The sequence below is a fragment of the Moschus berezovskii genome, chromosome 4 (assembly GCF_049115385.1).
Source record: "Moschus berezovskii isolate FMDL1 chromosome 4, NW_MosBer_1.0, whole genome shotgun sequence".
NCBI classification, from domain to species: domain Eukaryota; kingdom Metazoa; phylum Chordata; class Mammalia; order Artiodactyla; family Moschidae; genus Moschus; species Moschus berezovskii.
The window spans coordinates 95,919,953-95,936,645 of record NC_142463.1 but is presented as its reverse complement, the minus strand read 5'-3'; the positions used below and the strand labels follow the sequence as shown (position 1 = coordinate 95,936,645).

Genomic DNA, 16,693 nt, shown 5'->3' with positions numbered 1-16,693 from the left:
TCAGCACTGCGATGCGTGGAAGGTGTGCCAGCGACTCACCATGTCCGTTCCCAAGTCGATGCAGAGGATGGTGACAGTCCCCAGAGGGAGTGGAATGTTTGCAATAATAAATATCAGGAAGGGGGTAATCTCAGGAATGTTACTGGTGAGGGTATAAGCAATGGATTTCTTCAAGTTATCAAAGATCAGACGACCTGTGAAAGCAAGATCGTTTTTAATGTAGAGCTTAATGAAAAGGACCGGAAATCACACACAGAAATGGATATTGCTCAGCAGCATCTGGACCAGGGTTCACGCAGCACTCTCACCTTCCTCTACTCCAGTCACAATTGAGGCAAAGTTGTCATCTAGGAGAATCATGTCAGCAGCTTGCTTAGACACGTCTGAGCCCGCAATCCCCATGGCAACCCCAATGTCTGCCTTCTTCAAAGCCGGGGAGTCATTGACACCGTCTCCAGTTACAGCCACGATGGCACCCTGCCAGGAAGAGGGATGTGGGTTAGGAATTGAGTGGTTGGGCATAAGTGAGATGCAGCCTCTATTCGCTTCTCATTACAGACACTGCTCCTTTCCCACTGAGACTCTATCTAGACTTAGAACTATCTCAGCCAGGAATGCACACAGCTATTACCAAACAACAGAATCCAGGAGACACCCCCACCTTGTTCACAAGGTCTACCTGAAGTCGTGACTTGGGTGAGTGTCACTCAGGAAAGCCCTGTTCCTTTATGCCCCATCACCCCCAGGTCTCTCCTAGATATGGGATGAACCTCCTGGCATTCACATCTCCAGTGTGAACATCAGGACCCTGCACTGTTCTTCTGGTGCTGAGTGCTGAAGCTCTAACTCTGGGCCACAGTGAAGACCAGTACAGTGGAGTGTGTGTCTTGGCTAAGCCATGACCCAGTCACCATCCTCTCTACGCCTGGAGCTTCTTACTGGCCCATGTATACTGAGACAGAGAGGAGCTGGTTGGCTCAGGTTTCCAGCACTGTTGCCTTGCTTTTTGTTTTTACTGGAACTGCAATCACAGAGGTCAGCAGCGCCTGAGAAGGCCTGGCCCCGGCTGGGTGCCGACCTGTCTCTGGCAGCCTTCCACAATGATGAGCTTCTGCTGCGGAGAGGTCCTGGCGAACACAATCTCCGTGTGGTACTTCAAAATGTCATCCAGCTGCTCGGAAGTCATGTCCTTCAGATCGCTTCCATGCACCACGCAGGCCCGGGCATCCCTACAATCAGGACAAAAAAACAGATTAAGGTCACCTGTCTGTCCCTTCTTTACTGAGAACAAAAGTTCTCTCATTATGCAGTGTTGCGTTGGTCGCTCAGTCATATCTGACTCTCTGTGAACCCATGGGCTGTAGCCCACCAGGCTCCTCTGTCCATGGGATTCTTAAGAATACTGGAGTTGGTTGCATTTCCTCCTCCAGGGGATCTTCCTGACCTGGGGATTGAACCCAGGTCTCTGGCATTGCAGGTGGATTCTTCACTGTCTGAGCTACCAGGGAAGCGCATAAAGCCAGGGGGAACTGTCCCATTAAGTAAAAGGTATGACCTGTGCAGTGTTTTACAGGTTACCAAGCATACTCATGTATATTATCTCATTCAAGATTCACGACCACCATGAGGCAGGCCTGTCTCACCTTCCTTATGCCACGTTTGCAGGATGCATTGAAACAACATAACTAAGTTTTAGAGAGTGGCAGAGCTGATGAAAGACCAAACCCAAAGTAGGGTTTGGTGGGGGTAGCCCTAAGCCTTAACAAAACATTAAAAAAGGAAAACTAATTTGTCTCAAGTTATCTATTTCACTTTATTGCCAAAACTCTCCTTTCTGGCCTGAGTCATAGTGCCTTGCCCATTTTGTTAGGGTGGACCTGAAAATGACAAGGTGCTGGGTGCTGGGCAGTAAGAAGGGGTTAACAGCATGAACTTGGAAGCCTGACTGATGAGTGTACTGCATGACTCGGCCTCAGCCTCCCTGCTCTGAAAGTTGGGAGCACTACTTACCTCTGTGGGTTTCTGCAGCAAATGCTTAGAACAGCAAGCACCATCTAAGTGTTGCTTACAATGATTGCTCTTATTGAAAACCCTCCCTGGGGTGTTCAGGGCTGGTGCACTGGGATGACCCTGAGGGATGGGATGGGGAGGGAGGGTCAGGATGGGGAACACATGTACACCCATGGCTGATTCATGTGAATGTGTGGCAAAAACCACCATAATATTGTCAAGTAATTAGCTGTCAATTAATATAAATTTTAAAAAAAGAAAAAAAAAAAACAAAAAAACAAAAAAAACGAAAACCCTCCCTGAGAACAAGGCTGCTTTCTGCCACTGAAGGGGCCTCCCTACCCAGAGTAACCCTAGAAGGAAACCATGTAAAACCAAGCCGAAGATGCCCAACTACCAGCATGTGCACATTCAAGGCAGCAGTGCTCTGACCTTCCCGCCTTACCTGGGGTTCACCTGGCTCACTGGGATGTTGAGGCGGGCAGCAATGTCTTCTACGGTCTCATTACCTTCTGAGATGATGCCCACACCTTTGGCAATGGCTTTGGCAGTGATGGGATGGTCTCCGGTGACCATGATGACCTGTGGCAAAAAAGAGGACAATCTGCTAAATGCAGCTGCCAAGCAAATGACCTTGAGAAGTCTTACAAGTGGGCAAGAATAAATATCAAGGATGACTCAGCTTGCAATATCAAAGGGAAAGAAACGCAAATAGAAAACTGATAAACACGAACTAGCCCAAAACACAAACACAGAAGTTCACAGAAAACACCAAGCAAAACCCAGATTTTATCTTGGCACAAAATCACACAGGATAAACAGTTATCTTTTTACACCATCAAACAAAGATACTCAAATTTCCTAAACCCAGCAACAACAAAAAAGGATGAAAATCTCATGTTGGTGCATAACAGGGCCCACACACTGCTGGTCAGCATCCTGAAACTGGCCCAGTTTGGAGGGAAAGCAATAAGTAACAAGAATTCAAATCAATTACTGTTCTTTCTGACCCTATGATTACATTAAGAATACAATCAAAGTGATAGGAGAAGAGTTTTTACAAAGCTTTTCAGAGCAGGATTACTCATGAGAATGAGAAGTTGAAAATAAGCCAAACAGCCGGTAACACGGCAGACTGTATAAGCCACACTGTAGCGGTGTACCTGAACACTCTGCAACTTAAGACAGACACCGAGTACTACACCAAACATTCCCTTCAAAGCCAACTAACTGAAAACACAAGACGGGCCATTCATTGCATGAGTATTAATTTAGAATAAGGCAAATATTTCAAAATTGAAAACCTTACCAAGTCTTCAGCGCTTTTTAATTTGCTTAGTTACATTTCTCTTAAAGGTTTTTTTTTTTTAAACTTTTCGATTCCTCATCTGTAGCTTACTCCAACGTTTTAATACCATTTGGCTTTCTCCAGGAGTAACTAAAAAGCTTTGGAGATGAGAAATCCATACTCCAGGTAAGAAACACCAGTGATCACGTGGACCCTGAGAGGCACTAAGTAGGGCGCCCAGAGCTGCTAAGAGGTGATGCCAAGTGGGGTGGGGGCAGTACCTTGATTCCAGCACTTCGGCATTTGCCCACAGCATCTGGGACAGCAGCCCGTGGTGGGTCAATCATGGAGATGAGCCCCACGAAGCAGAGATTATCAACAGGGAAGTTCACATCGTCGGTGTCAAACTGGAAGCCTTCAGGAAACTGCTCATCTGGCAGCAGCAAGTGGCAGAAACCTGCAGGAGGGCAGGGAGTCTGTGAGGACTTCCAGTGACAGAGGAAGCTTCAGGGCACCAGCTTGTTGTGCAGCAGTTTGTTGGTTTGGAAATCTTTTGTAAAATTCTACTTTTATAACCAAATGAGTTTCACTGAACATTTATGAATGATACAGAGTCTTTGGAAACCATGCAACAGACAGAATCTATCACCAAGCCACAGAGGATGAGACTGTTTAATGTGGAGAAATGGGAGCCTGAGCACCATAGTTTCAGTCCCAAATTGGGAAAGGAGTATATCAAGGTTGTGTATTGGCACCCTGCTTATTTAACTTATATGCAGAGTACACCATGAGAAATACCGGGCTGGATGAAGCACAAACTGGAATTAAGATTGCAGGAGAAATATCAATAACCTCAGATACACAGATGGCACCACCCTTATGGCAGAAAGCGAAGAGGAACTAAAGAGCCTCTTGATGAAAGTGAAAGAGGAGAGTGAAAAAGCTGGCTTAAAACTCAACATTCAAAAATTAAGATCATGGCATCGGGTCCCATTACTTCATGACAAATAGATGGGGAAACAGTGACAGACTTTATTTTCTTGGGCGCCAAAATCACTACAGATGGTGACTGAAGCCATGAAATTAAAAGACCTTTGCTCCTTGGAAGAAAAGCTATGACAAACCTAGACAGCATATTAAAAAGCAGAGACATTACTTTACTGACAAAGGTCCATATAGTCAAAGCTATGATTTTTCCATCATGCACAGATGTGAGAGTTGGACTATAAAGAAGACTGATCGCCAAAGAATTGATGCATTTGAACTGTGGTGTTGGAGAAGACTCCTGAGAGTCCCCTGCACAGCAAGGAGATCCAACCAGTCAATCCTAAAGGAAATCAGTCATAAATATTCACTGGAAGGACTGATGCTGAAGCTGAAGCTCCAATCCTCTGGCCACTGATTTGAAGAACTGACTCACTGGAAAAGAGCCTGATGCTGGGAAAGACTGAAGGCGGGAGGAGAAGGGGATGACAGAGGATGAGATGGTTGGATGGCATGACCTACTCGATGGACAGGAGTTAGAGCAAGTTCCATGAGTTGGTGATGGGCAGGGAAGCCTGGAGTGCTGCAGTCCGTGGGGTTTCAGAGTCAGACATGACTGAGCGATTGAATGGAAGTGAACTGAGACCTGCCCTCTCAGTTACTTGGACTTTAGCACATCATGCGATTACTTGTCTCTACTCTCCTCTCTGGAGAAAAAAACCAAGGCCATGGCCCTGCTCACTGTTCATCTAACCAAAATATATACTGCTAAGCAGTTGTGTAGGCCATGGAGCCAAGCTTCTTTGAGGATAAATGCAGATCAGACACACTCTGGCCAAGGGGTTCATCATCTAGTAATATTGTTGTCACTACAAGAACCGTGATACTGAAGACATTTCTTTCGATGTTGTGTGGAGGTTACAATGTCCTTTAAAGTGGTATCAGGTGCTTTGTGGATTCACAGGAGAGACTGCTTCTACTGTGGGGTGGTGGAGGTGCAGAAACAGAAAAACAAAAAACCACTTAAGAATGACCTGTCAGTTGAACAGAGACCTAAGACACCTCCAGGTAGACTGAAGAGCAGGTAAGAACAAGAGTATGGGGACCAGGCAATCAGTTCTCAGTTACCCAACTAAGGGGAACAGAGGAATCACATCATTAATGATGTAATTCACTTTTTATCTGTACAAAAGATGACAAATGCCACTTTCCCTATGACACAGTGGGTGAATGTGCTTCTTGTCCGCAGTGACTGACACAGAACAGGTGGCATCCGAGGCTCCAAGTTCACCATTCACCTCATCTGTGAGTTAGTGACACAAGTGCCCAGGTAAATTCAGTCATTCTGTAGCAGCCGGAAAGCGGCTTCATTCTAGATGCCCTAGGAGTGAATTAATTTTCATTTCATGACACTTACAGATCATGGACAGAGCAACAAAAGCAGACAACAACTCTTTTCCCCTCCTTTTCTGAGCAAACAGAACTGTTCTTTGAGACCAAAGGTCTGAGTCAGAATCAGAGGCAAACCGGCAGGAGTTTGTTGCCCAGCGTCTTCAGCGCTTATTGTTTTCCAAACAAAGGGGGCAAATAAAAGGAAGTTAACGAGAAGCAGAGGTTAAGGCGGTAACTTGCAACTGTTTCCCGGACTATCAGCGTACCCAGCACACGCTCTCCGAGGCCACCCAGCTCCAGGTATGCATTCTGAAAGGCGTCCTTCAGCTCCTCGTCCAGAGGCTGCTCCTTGCCATGAATGAGGATGGAGCTGCAGCGGTCTAGGATCCTTTCCGGAGCACCTTTCATCACCAGTAGGTGCCGGGGCTCACCTGCATTGGCGTTCTTGTGGATGGATAACTGTGAAGAACGGTAAGGATACAAACGTTAGACAGCTGGGCCTGACAGCCCAGGGAGGGAGATTTTTTTTTTTTTTGGCTGCGACATGTGGCTTGTGGGAATCTTCATTCCCTGATTAGGGATTGAACCTAGGGCCTTGGCAGTGAAAGCACATCCTAACCAGTGGAGCACTAGGTAAGCCCCTAATAATTGTTTTGAAAGATACAAGATGCCCTATTTCTGAATTTAGTGCCTCACACCCTGTAGCACCCTTTGAATGCTGCAGAGGAAACGAGCGTGGAAGGTGCTCATGCATCCCTGACACATGTTCATGTACACAATTTCCCCAAAGAAAATCCAGAACAGGGACTGGCAGACTCATGTGCACCTGCAGCCCTGCCCAGCCCTCTCCCCATCCCCACACCCACTCCAGCCCACAGAGGAGAACTCAAAAGGGCCTGGACAACACATTAGAAAGAAGAGGCTCCATTTACCCTACTAATGTTCAGATAAATTAGAATTTTCTACAGGGACACACAATTAAGATGTCAAATTCAAGCACACATAAAGAGTGTGCCTAATTCGTTTTTAGAAAGCATTTAAACCTGGAAAATTCCAAAAGGGTGGATGGATCTTTTTCCAGCCTATGTCCTTCCTTTCTGTGCCCCCTGGCAATGAGACCCCAGAGCCTCAGACCTGGTACTTGTTGGTGGAGTTGAATGGGATCTCGACGATCTTGGCATATCTCTCTCTCATCTCCTTCACAGAACCGCAGCACACCTCAATGCACTTCAGGAGTGCAGACTCTGACGCATCACCTGCCACAGCCCTCTGTGAACAGATGTCTCCATTAGTCACCCTGAAAGCGTTTCACCCTGTAGCACTTCAGCACTATGCCACTGAAACCCAGGAGAAAGCTTGGACTGTCTTCCCATCTGTCAGGAGGAGAGGGGAGGTGGGTGAGGAAGAGAACCATTCTGGGGTGTGACCACCGATCACAGTCCTTTATTCTCAAATTCCAGACTCTTCCTGGCCACCTGCCCTCCTCACCCTGCCCAAACTGGTGCAAGGTGTCACTGACCCTTGGGAGAGGCATGACACACTCTTCCAACCCACTCCAGCCCTTTTTTTTTTTTTTTTTTACCTTCCCTGGGCCTGCTGAGAAGTCTCAAAGACAGTATTATTCCAAAACCACCTATTTCTAGCTATGAATCAGAAAATACAGAGTGAGAAGGTAAATAGTTACAGTCCCCATCACTGCCCTGCAATTTAAAAAGAAAATGCCCTGGGTTCTCAGTATGGAGGGCAAATGGTCTGTATGTTAAAGACAAAGCAGGACTTTACATTCTAATTGTGCAGGATTATCTGGGCCTGAATGATGCAAACTGAAAGTTATTATTAGTTCCAACACTAATGTCATCAGCTACTATTTTAGTTAAAGCCCACACTTCTGGTAACACACATTTTGTGTGCTATATACCGTGACACATTTTGACATACTAAATAACATTTTCGGCTGTACCCAACTTTCACACAGAAGAATATTTTACAACTTTGGCACACCAGACCACACGTGAAAATGGGCAAATTAATGCTCCCTTATAAATATAGGAGTTCTGTTTAATAAGAAATGTGGCCAGGTTTCGTAAGAAGCAGGAAATAAGTGGGAAGTAAGTAAGATCACTTTAATAAAGGACAATTATCAAAGAATAGAATAGGGCTGTAGGCCTCTCTTTTTTTTGATAATGTCATTAACATAACATGGCCCCAGACCCCTGAAATAACTTAGAAATAACAGCTCATGCTACCTTTCTGGAGTTTTGAAATGAGAAAAGGTTGGATACTTATGAGTTCCTGTCCTCAAAGCCTAGAAAATTTCCACTTTGAGGTAAGGAAAACAATGAAGCAGACATCTCAAGTTTTATCCCAAGATGAACAACATCCCCAAATCAACATCAATTCAATGCCAAGAAACTCCTTTAAAGAATAAAGGAGCCCCATCCTCACAACAGAGGTCATCTCAGCTCCATCTGAGTCATATTCTCTTGGACAACACAGTTTCTACCCAGATCCACCACAGGCAGCTTCGGGGAGAGTGAGCCACCCCAAGGGCTCCATGCAGCTCCTCTCGGCCTCAAGGGCCTTGTATAGCTCATGACCTTTCTGGGACCAAGTCTTTACTGGGTCACACAATAATACCTTAGTCACTGCAAATTTCATGCGAATTCCAGGAGGCTGAACTTAATTCGCTTATTTTTGCATCATTAGTAAGCAAGCTAAGAACAAATAAGATAAGAGAAATAGCTGAGCTATTTTAAGAAAATAAATGGCTTAAGGGATTGACTGGAATCTGCTGTATCATAATATGCAAATACGATTATCGAGTCACAAAAGTAGCCCTCACTGTCCACTAGGTGAGGTGATTAGGATATAAACTCAAGAGAAGTCAAGCTGGATTTTACGAGTTAGGTGGACTGCCTGTCCCCCTCCCACTTTAGTCAGTTTTCCCCATATATTCCCCCTTTACTGATCTTTATTGACCACAGGGTACTGTAAGTACTTGGGGATCTACAGGCAATGCAACTCAGGTTACACACAGCAAAGAGTTACACACCATTCCAAGTGTCTGACAATAAACAACGTCTTTACAACCCCCAAAGGTCATGTGCTCTTAAAAGAGAACCCTCAGGTGGTGGCTCCTGTGTGGCATGTGTACAACCTGAAGGCTATCTGAACAGAACTGCTGAGCGTACCTTCAGGATAGGCAGGTTATCCTGGTTAGCCTGAAACACGGCCCTGTTACAAAGACCTGCAATTCTAGACAGAGCGAGCCAGGTGGCCGAAGTCTTGTCAAATGAAACACCTGGTGGGAGCAAAAAGAGACAAGAAGAAAGTGCTTAGCTTTGTACTGAAGTCCCATAAAGATGTGAAATGGCACATCTCCTTTCCCCATAAACTAGTCAGATTTCAGGCATTTTTGCAACCATGCTTGAATTGACATGCAAAACACAAAACAAAACTCCCAAACCAGAAACATCGAAAACCCATGACGCTCTACCAAATGATAAACTTCATGCAGGGGAGGCTGAGCTGTGGGGGCAGGCCGGCCTTACCGCTCTGATTCTCTGTCGTGTCTGCCTCATGGATTTGGTTGTCAAACCACATGTGGGCCACTGTCATCCGGTTCTGGGTCAGAGTTCCAGTTTTGTCTGAGCAGATGGTGGACGTGGATCCCAAGGTCTCCACAGCCTCCAGGTTCTTCACTAAGCAGTTCTTCCTGGCCATGCGCTTGGCAGTCAGGGTCAGGCACACCTAAAGCATTGGGAACAGATTATTAATACTTCAAATGGCCAGGCAGCCGTTCTATAGGAACTCTGGCTACCCCTGCCCCCATAGAAGTCTTTCTTAAAACTACATCTCTTAACCTTCCTCTGAAGTCGGAAGAAATAATAAGGGCCATGTTTATATGGGGCTCCCTCCATCCCCTCAAAAAAGGCTATTAAGCAAAGTGAAAAGTCAGGATTTACCATATTCTGTTTTTCCCACTCAGCCCTAAGTTCTTCTCCTTTCTGGGCTACACTGTTCTGGATCATGTGATAATTCAAGGGGGAAAAAAATGTATGCTTCTGGGTTACTATCTTCCACATAAAAATGTGCTGACGTCTTCTCACTGTCTAACCCTACCCAGGTGGCTCCAAAGAAAACCCACATATAAACACATGCAAGAAAAAAAAAAAAAAAAACACCAATTTGGCAGCCCCCTAGGAGAAGGTAGTGGATGAGCCTCACACTGCGGCAGGCCTTCAGAGTGGGCAAGCATCACCCTCACCCAGCCTCTTACCGTGACAGTGGCCAGCAAACCCTCTGGCACGTTGGCTACAATGATGCCGATGAGGAAGATGACAGCCTCCAACCAGGTGTACTCAAGGATCAGAGAAAGGATGAAGAAAGACACACCCAGGAACACAGCCACACCCGTGATGATGTGGATAAAATGTTCAATTTCCGCAGCGATGGGAGTCTGGCCCCCTTCCAGCCCAGAAGCCAGCGTGGCAATTCTGCCCATCACGGTTCGATCCCCGGTGTACACAACAATGCCACGTGCAGTGCCTTAAAAAGAGTATGGGAAATTGTACTGGATTTTATCAGTGAAGCTGCAGAATTTGCACAACTACACAGCAGGGTTGAAAGAGAAGAAACACCCATAATTTTAAGGGCCACATTCTTTGTGGTATATGCTGTTTGTTTTAAACTATATGGACTCTGGCAAAGGGATTTCACTCTATTAGCAGGACCACAGCTCCAAACCTTACTTGAGCTTAGCGAAGCCAACACAAGAGGCACATGTGAGGCAGAGGGACCAGGGAAAATAGCCACGAGGTTTACTGTGTCCTCCTGCCAGCAGGTCAACTGCTTCTGCCGTGTTTGACTGAGGTGGTCAGAAAGGGGACCCATAAAACAAAGAGAAATTGTGGCCATGGGGTTATTTTTTTTGGTGGTTGTCATTAAAGCCCAAAATAAATGCCACGCCATGCTGAAGAGTGCTTCAAAATGGTGCTACCTTCAACACAGTTGGTTGAAAAAAAGGCAATGTTCCGTGTCTCCAGGGGATTTTCATTGGTGAAATCCGGAGACCTGGTCTGCGGCTCCGATTCTCCCGTGAGTGAGGAGTTATCCACCTGCCCGTGAATAAAGTCAAACGTGTCACATGAGCAACAGGAGCCTCATCTGGGGCTGTGGGACCACTCTACTCCCTCTGCCCCAAGCACGGAGGCTCTGTTTAAACCTACCTTGCAGCCATTCGCAGAAATGATTCTGAGATCAGCAGGAATTCGATCCCCTCCTTTCACTTCCACCAGATCTCCGACGACAACCTCTTCCGCGTTTATGCTCATTTTTTCACCATTTCGAATCACGAGGGCTTGCTTTTGGAAGGGGAGAAGTTTACACCATTCCATCAGGTAAAAACGGATACCACCAGGAAGGTAGTGTCAAAATTACAAAACCATCTGTAATCTTAATTATCTGCATTACAACCAAGATTTAGCTTTTTATTTATACAATTTAACGAAAGCTTGCTCAGGTTACCTAAGAGGCAGTCTTCCTGCTGCCATCATGTGGTACGGTCAGAGGGAAGATGCTCACTTTCTGGGGTATGAGAAAAACAGATCTGGTCTTGGGTGGGGGGAGAAGGTGTCCCTCTCTCTCTGGTGGAGCCACTGAATACTCGGAAGGCCTTAACCTCACATCAGTTCACACTCTTGGTGCTATCAAGTTACTAGATGGGGAAGGACAAAAAGCAGCAGGTACCTGAGGAACCATGTTTTTGAAGGACTCCATGATCTTTGAGCTTTTAGCTTCTTGATAGTAGGAGAAACACCCGGTTATGATGACAACAGCAGACAGCACCACACCAAGATACAGCTGGGACAGAACAAACGAGTTAGGAAGGCACAGCTCTTAGTAAAGAACTGGGAACATTCAGTTAATTTTTGACTGAATAAAAAACACTTTTAAAGAGAGAGAGAGATCAAGGCTTCATAAATACAAAACTCATGCCTTCATGCTTCTTCCTAGAGACAGTGTCCAAGAAAGTCAGAAATGGAGTCACACTGATACTTGGTCACTAGCTTGGGGAAGTGTTCCAGATGAAACAGTTTCTCCCGCTTTGTTAGCGATATTTTCAAAACAACTTGCGACTTGAAGAATGGCTACCAAACATTTCTGGATGTGTGTAATGTTCCAATGTTAAAAACTATGCTCTGCCACTAAGTGGCAACAGGACCTGCATAGGGCCTGAGCAGAGCTGCCCATTCATGGCAGCAGCGTGCAGGGCAGATGCCCAGCTTGGAAGAACATCTAAACAAAGGGCAGGAGGCAGAGAGAAAACCTGAAGTGAAAAAGGAAGACGTATGGGCCCTGAAGGCAATCGATGCTGATGTTACTTTTCCCAGAGTTTAAAACCATCAGGTAACCCGTAGCGACTGAAAATAGATGGCAGAGGGTATTTTACGCATACCTAACAATCCACACTGGAGAAGGCAATGGCAAGCCACTCCAGTACTCTTGCCTAGAAAATCCCATGGATGGAGGAGCCTGGTAGGCTGCAGTCCGTGGGGTCGCTAAGGGTCGGACACGACTGAGCGACTTCACTTTCACTTTTCACTTTCACACATTGGAGCAGGAAATGGCAACCCACTCCAGTGTTCTTGCCTGGAGAATCCCAGGGACGGGGGAGCCTGGTGGGCTTCCGTCTATGGGGTCACACAGAGTCGGACACGACTGAAGTGACTTAGCAGCAGCAACAATCCACACTGGAGAAGGCAATGGCAAGCCACTCCAGTACTCTTGCCTAGAAAATCCCATGGATGGAGGAGCCTGGTAGGCTGCAGTCCATGGGGTCGCTAAGGGTCGGACACGACTGAGCGATTTCACTTTCACTTTTCACTTTCACACATTGGAGAAGTAAATGGCAACCAACTCCAGTGTTCTTGCCTGGAGAATCCCAGGGAAGGGGGAGCCTAGTGGGCTTCCGTCTATGGGGTCACACAGAGTCGGACACGACTGAAGTGACTTAGCAGCTTAGCAGCAGCAGCAACAATCCACACTCGGAGAAGGCAATGGCAAGCCACTCCAGTACTCTTGCCTAGAAAATCGCATGGACAGAGGAGCCTGGTGGGCTGCAGTCCATGGGGTCGCTACTAGTCGGACACGACTGAGCGACTTCACTTTCCCTTTTCACTTTCACACATTGGAGAAGGAAATGGCAACCCACTCCAGTGTTCTTGCCTGGAGAATCCCAGGGACGGGGGAGCCTGGTGGGCTTCCGTCTACGGGGTCACACAGAGTCGGACACGACTGAAGCGACTTAGCAGCAGCAGCAATATTCCACACTAGGAACTATGGGACTCACGTTATCATTTTGAGGTTCCTCTTCTGTAGCAGCTTGGATGCCATAGGCCAAGAAGCAAAGAACTGCTCCAATCCACAGTAACATTGAGAACCCCCCAAACAGCTGTCGACAGAACTTGACCCATTCAGGGGTCGTGGGAGGGGGCGTGAGGGCATTGGGGCCATCTCTGGCTAGGATCTCGGCAGCTCGAGCAGTTGTTAAGCCCTGAGAAACAGAGGGATATAAGTAAGACCAACTGCTCCAGGGCTCACAAGCTAACACAGCTACCTGAGAGCTGAGAAGGAAGCAGAGAGAAACTAAATGTCCCAGGCCAATGCAGAAGCTAGAAAATCCTGATGATCACCCTATGGTTCAGGCAAATAAGAGCCCAAGTGTCCTGAGGAAACAACACTCAGACTGAAATTCTTTTAAACCTGATCCATGGACAGACTGGAATCTGGTATGCTCTCTTCTGAGTTTTACAGAAGGAATTCATGCCAAACTGCATTTACCAAAAAGATAAGCACCTTAACTAATTGGTTCAGTTTTGCAAATTAAGAGCTTAAAGAGTTTCCTGTGTATTGAATCTCTCAAGGAAGTGGAAAAAGAGAAATACACTATTAATATCAAAAGAGGAAAAAAAAATCTGTCAAAATCCATCCTGTTACTGGGTTAACTGCCAAGTTTCAGTATAGAACTTTATTCCTTGGATGGCAATTAAAACACCTGTCTGGTGCGGAAGGGGTCACACTTGTGTAATATCTGAGCTAATAACCCCAGGACACCCATCAGTTGAGAAGTATTCACTGGGGGCGTTCTCTGGTGGTCCAGTGATTAAGACGTGGGCTTTCACTGACAAGGGCCCAGGTGTGATCCCTGGTTAGGGAACTAAGATCCTATGAACCACTTGGGGTGGCCAAAAAATTAATAAAATCTTAAAAAAAAAAAGGTATTCACTGGAGGAAAAGCCCACGGTACTGAGGCCCTGCTGTTTCCTAATGGGCCTTAAATCCAAGATGCACTGACAGCGGACAAGAGACACACAGCTCCCATCAGGGGAAAATGTGGTTACTTTCACAAAAGACATAAAAGACATGTTTGCCTGAGGCAGGTATATATATTTTGTTTTCAAGTTATCTTTAATATTGGAATTAACGAGGGAATACGGGGAAGGGACAAGAACACCTAAGGGGTCCACATGCACTTATTTCAGGACCTTCCTCTGCCTCAAGTTCACGACACGACCCCTGGACAGAATGACCACCGCTGACACCAGCCATCTGAGCTGTCTCTGCATGTCGGGCACTGAATCCAGTACTTCAGTTAACTTTAATTCTCACCACAACCTTGACCCAACCCTTTCATTAGTCCCATTTTACAAGACGGCAGCCCCACAGCATTTGAGTAAGTGACCTAGGTTGCAGAGAACACGTGTCACAGGAACCTAGTGTAAACTCCAGTGAGATAACCCACGCGAGGTGCTCAGGAACACTGCTGCTGGGCCTTAGCGCCACGCTGCCTCTCAGAGCGCAAGGCCCCAGACTTGCAGAGCTTGTTGGAGTTTACCGGAACCACAGCTCCATCGGAGCTGGCACTCAAGTCATTCCTTGGACTTATTAGTGACCGTCCAGGAAACAGCAAACTATCCCCTGCTCCGATTGTTTACTTTTATACTGTTTGCGGCAAAGTTAATATCAAAATCCACTAGATAACAAGGATATACAATACATATTTTACTGAAGTTTCTTTGAACTGTGTTTAAAAAAAGTTCCTAATAAGTGACAGAATAAACCAAGGTTCTGACCTACTACCATGAGCTAGCTGATAAAACTACAAAAATTCTGAATTGTTCAAGATTCAACTAGTTGAAATTTTCAACTCAGTTTAACAATGTCGAAGAAAAATGGAACATCTGTGACCGCAAGATCAGGTGATGAGCATGACCCTGGATCTATTCGGTTTCAAATCCTGGAGCTCCTACTATTTGTTGGTTGTCACTTGCTACAAGATGGGGAAAATAATGATTATTTTCAAAAAGTTTCAGGGGAAACCAAATAGTAAAACAGCATATAAGAGCCTACCAGGGAAAAATGTGATGGGAAAGATCAGAATTCTATGCAACAAATAAAAATCAGAACATACTCGGTTCAAGTCTGTTCCATATTTGCGATGAAGTTCATCAAGGCTAAGTTTATGATCATCCTAAGGGAAAACAAAAGGAAAAGAATTAAACATTTTATCACTAAAAAAAGAATTAAAAAAGCATCAGCATCATCCCTCACTATCATTAGGCTCAGAACACAAGTTAGTATATATACTCTCACCATTGCCAATGGCTTGGTGACCACACAGCTCCTTCTGAGTGGTCTTCACTAGAGAATGGCTCAAGCTGTGTGATGGGGGCCTTCACAGCCTGACCAGGCAGATTCTAGACAGACTGCATCCATGGAGGCCTCCACCACCTGAAGAGGTGGAAATTCCCTACATTCAGGATGATTCAGAAACACAGAAGCAAAGGCCCATGATATCAACCACTCCTCTGTGGACCTTTGGTTACAACAGAGTACTGAATAACTTGTCCAACCCGCTGACAGCTTTTACAATGAAAATTTTCCATACCAACCTCTACGATTCAGTAACATTTGTAGGACTGCTATAACCTCTTTAGTTTGAAAATGAAGCAAACCTGATTGAAGAATGGCTGGGGAGAGGGGCACCACACCCTCAAAGGGTGTAATTCATATTGAAGAACAGAAAGCACCCTTCCTGCTGGTACTTACCATAGAAACTTCTTTCTTCAGCTCGTCCATATCCCTCTCTTTCTTGGCCTTCTTTTTGTCGCCATGCTCTGAAACAGCTGCCGGTTCATATTTATCACGTCCAACCTACAGAGGAACGAGGGAAAGGTGTGATTGTGAATTAGGAACAGCATCTCAAAATTCAAGGTTGTGGAGAAAGGATTTTCAGCAGTTTTAGGCAAGCATCCTGAAGAGTCACTGGGCTAATATCCATGGAAATATATGTGCTGATGATGCATACTCAATAACAGTCCAGTATTATCCAGAATACTGCCATCTCTAGCTCAAGACAGGCCATCTGCACCCTAGGACACTAAGACCAGTGGGAAGGTCTTGACAGGACTCAGAATGGCCCTACCAGTTGCTTCCATCTGGGGTGGGGGGCGGAGGAGAGGGTTGTACTGTCAACATTTCCATACCATGGCCCTTCATCTTCCCCATTGAAAGATGAAACTATCTTCACATCACTAACTTAAGAGTATAATAAACTATACTTATGCACTTGTACTCTGAATCAGACATCAAATCCTGGGCTTCACCACTTAACAGCTGTGTGCCCTTGAGCAAATCACTGATTCTGAAATTGCACTATTCTCTTCCCTAGCATGGAGATAACGGTGCCCATTCCCTTAGATGTTTGAGGGGACTAAATGATATACATCTAAATGCTAATGACTTTATTATCATGTTTGATTCTTACCTTTGCAAAGAAGTCATTACATACCAACTTTAAATATAATACCTTTAGGGCTTGCCTAAGAGTACTAACTTTTTTTACCTTATTTAAAAAAAGAAGTCAGCCCAATTCTTTAAGTGAAAAACAAAAAAGGGAGTCCCCACCCCAATCTGCAGCCTGAGAATAAAGCCCCAAATGAAAAGTCCCCGGAAATG

The 16,693-nt window shown here is 45.6% G+C and overlaps 1 protein-coding gene across 1 annotated transcript in view; it reads right to left on the bottom strand.

Moving 5' to 3' along the window:
* The window catches only part of ATP1A1 (ATPase Na+/K+ transporting subunit alpha 1), a 32,612-nt gene that overhangs the window by 5,231 nt on the left and 10,688 nt on the right, over window positions 1-16,693 (bottom strand). The window contains exons 2-17 of the mRNA XM_055402081.2: window positions 15,785-15,889; window positions 15,147-15,206; window positions 13,026-13,229; window positions 11,423-11,536; window positions 10,903-11,037; window positions 10,674-10,791; window positions 9,954-10,222; window positions 9,226-9,424; window positions 8,866-8,975; window positions 6,809-6,943; window positions 5,941-6,133; window positions 3,580-3,755; window positions 2,456-2,592; window positions 1,079-1,229; window positions 309-477; window positions 40-194 (exon numbers count right to left, since the gene is read on the bottom strand). Of these exons, the coding sequence (XP_055258056.1) occupies window positions 40-194; window positions 309-477; window positions 1,079-1,229; window positions 2,456-2,592; window positions 3,580-3,755; window positions 5,941-6,133; window positions 6,809-6,943; window positions 8,866-8,975; window positions 9,226-9,424; window positions 9,954-10,222; window positions 10,674-10,791; window positions 10,903-11,037; window positions 11,423-11,536; window positions 13,026-13,229; window positions 15,147-15,206; window positions 15,785-15,889 (2,430 nt within the window). The remainder of the gene's footprint in view (window positions 1-39; window positions 195-308; window positions 478-1,078; window positions 1,230-2,455; window positions 2,593-3,579; window positions 3,756-5,940; window positions 6,134-6,808; window positions 6,944-8,865; window positions 8,976-9,225; window positions 9,425-9,953; window positions 10,223-10,673; window positions 10,792-10,902; window positions 11,038-11,422; window positions 11,537-13,025; window positions 13,230-15,146; window positions 15,207-15,784; window positions 15,890-16,693) is intronic.